The sequence below is a fragment of the Brassica napus genome, unplaced genomic scaffold (assembly GCF_020379485.1).
Source record: "Brassica napus cultivar Da-Ae unplaced genomic scaffold, Da-Ae ScsIHWf_1377;HRSCAF=1954, whole genome shotgun sequence".
In the NCBI taxonomy this organism is placed as follows: Eukaryota; Viridiplantae; Streptophyta; class Magnoliopsida; order Brassicales; family Brassicaceae; genus Brassica; species Brassica napus.
Window position 1 is genome coordinate 152501 of NW_026014795.1, and position 2500 is coordinate 155000.

Consider the following 2500-nt stretch of genomic DNA (forward strand, 5'->3'; position numbering starts at 1 on the left):
GCTACTCAACCGGCCGTAGGGGAAACCACAATAACCGTGGTCGTGGTTCCAATTACGGTCGGGGCCGAGGGAGTTATGGCCGTGGACGAGGTGGTATATCCAAACCATCTTACACGTCCAAGTCCTTATGTCACAGATGCGGGATGGACAATCATTGGGCCAAGAACTGCAGAACTCCAAAGCACTTGTGCGAACTCTATCAAGAGAGTATCAAGAACAAGAACCCGGAGGCAAACATGATCCAAGAAAACGGTCATGATGACAAAGGATATGGGTATGATGCTGATGATGAATCCGACAGAGACAACAAGGATGATCAAATGGATTTTGAAACTTCTGATTGTCTAAAGGACTAGTTTTTCGAATCACATTGTCTTATTGCTTTATGTCTTTGATTTGGTGTTTTTATTTTATGAAATGACATTTATAATAAAAGTTTTACAAAGTCTCTAAAGTCTAGTAAATTTTACTTATAGAAATGAGTGATGAGATGAGTATACTTGTGGTGGATAGTGGCACAAGTCATACGATCCTTAGAGACAAAAGGTATTTCATGAATCTCACAATGCAAAGTGCAAAGGTACAAACCATTGCGGGTGAGGCCAGCCTGATTGAAGGTCACGGCCAGGCCTATGTGATGATGCCCAAAGGCACTCACCTAGAGATCAAAACCGCCTTGTATTCCCCAAGCTCTAGAAGAAGCTTATTGAGTTTCAAGGACATAAGGTTGAACGGTTTTCACCTTGAAACATGGGAAGAAGGAAACAAAGAATTCCTTAACATAACTTTGATCACCAAAGGCAATAAAAAGATCCTAGAGACCATGCCCGCAATGTCCACTGGTCTTTACTATGCAAGGATCAGTATGGTCGAGGCAAATACCTCAGAGCTATTCACTTTATGGCATAACCGGCTTGGCCATCCCGGAACAGGAATGATGCGAAAACTAATGATGAATTCATTAGGGCACACGTTTAAAGGAGTGATCCCACGAAATCTCACATGTGCTGCATGTGCACAAGGGAAACTCATAACTAGGCCATCACCAGCCAAGGTTAATAAAGAAACCTTGAACTTTCTGGAAAGGATCCAAGGGGACATATGCGGACCAATACACCCACCGTGTGGGACGTTTAGATATTTCATGGTCCTCATTGATGCATCGACCAGATGGTCGCATGTATGTCTGTTGTCCACTCGGAACCTAGCCTTTGCACGGCTGCTTGCTCAGATGATAAGGCTGAGAGCACATTTTCCAGACTTTCCACTCAAGACTATACGTCTAGACAATGCTGGTGAGTTCACGTCCCAGGCGTTTAATGAATACTGTATGTCCATGGGGGTAAAAGTAGAACACTCCGTGGCACATGTCCATACACAGAACGGCTTGGCCGAATCTTTCATTAAACGTATCCAGCTGATAGCCCGTCCATTACTTATGAAGTCTAAACTTCCGGTATCAGCATGGGGACATGCGGTTTTACATGCTACGGAACTGATTCGCATCAGGCCATCTAGTGAGCATAGATATTCACCATCCCAATTACTTACGGGTCATGAGCCAGACGTGTCCCACATCAAAACATTTGGATGTGCCGTCTACGTTCCAATTGCTCCACCACAGAGAACTAAGATGGGACCGCAGAGGAGGATGGGAATATACGTAGGATATGAATCCCCAAGTATTATAAAGTATCTTGAGCCAACAACCGGTGATTTGTTTAAGGCCAGATACGAAGACTCACAGTTTGATGAGTCCACATATCCGTCCTTAGGGGGAGATAACAGCCGGTTGATAACAAAAGAAATAGAATGGTTTAGACCATCGACATCTTGGCAAGATCCTCGGACTAAAGATTGTGATTTAGAAGTCCAGAAGATAATACATCTTCAAGAGCTAGCTAATAAACTGCCAGATACATTTGCTGACCCAAATAGAGTGACAATATCACACATCCCGGCTTGTAATGCACCTGTAAGATTAGACGTCCAAGATGGACAATGTCAAGTGGCTACAGAGTCTAAGCAACGTCTAAAACGTGGCAGACCAATTGGTTCCAAAGACAAACAGCCTCGGAAATCCAAGAAAGGTGCTGGATCCGAGAGCATTAAGAAAACCGTCCAGGACATAGATGGAACGGTCGAGCCGACCATGACGGTCGAGCCGAGTGAACCGTCCATACCCGATGATCCGGTCGTTCCTCCAAGTGAGGTCCGGGACGCTGGACTTCACGGGACACCAGAACCGGACAATCAAGAGATCTCTATAAACCATGTGATGTCTGGAAAACAATGGAACAGAAAAGATATCAACGTTGATGATTTATTTGCATACAAGGTAGCACTTGAGATCATGGATAAAGATGAGGATCTAGAACCCACGTCCATACAAGAATGCATGCTAAGATCGGATTGGATCAAATGGAAACAAGCTATAAACGTGGAGTTAGAATCATTAAGAAAGAGAGGCGTTTTTGGCCCTATAATCTTGACACCTAGA

At 44.1% G+C, this 2500-nt stretch overlaps 1 protein-coding gene across 1 annotated transcript in view; it reads left to right on the plus strand.

The window, feature by feature from the left end:
• Positions 1-187, plus strand: part of LOC125597090 — a gene marked incomplete at its 3' end in the record, with an annotated part of 737 nt that extends 550 nt beyond the window's left edge. Inside the window, exon 1 of the mRNA XM_048771962.1 lies at positions 1-187. This exon is cut by the window's left edge and continues 550 nt beyond it. Coding sequence (XP_048627919.1) covers positions 1-187 — 187 coding nt within the window.
• Between the last annotated feature and the right edge of the window lie 2313 nt (positions 188-2500).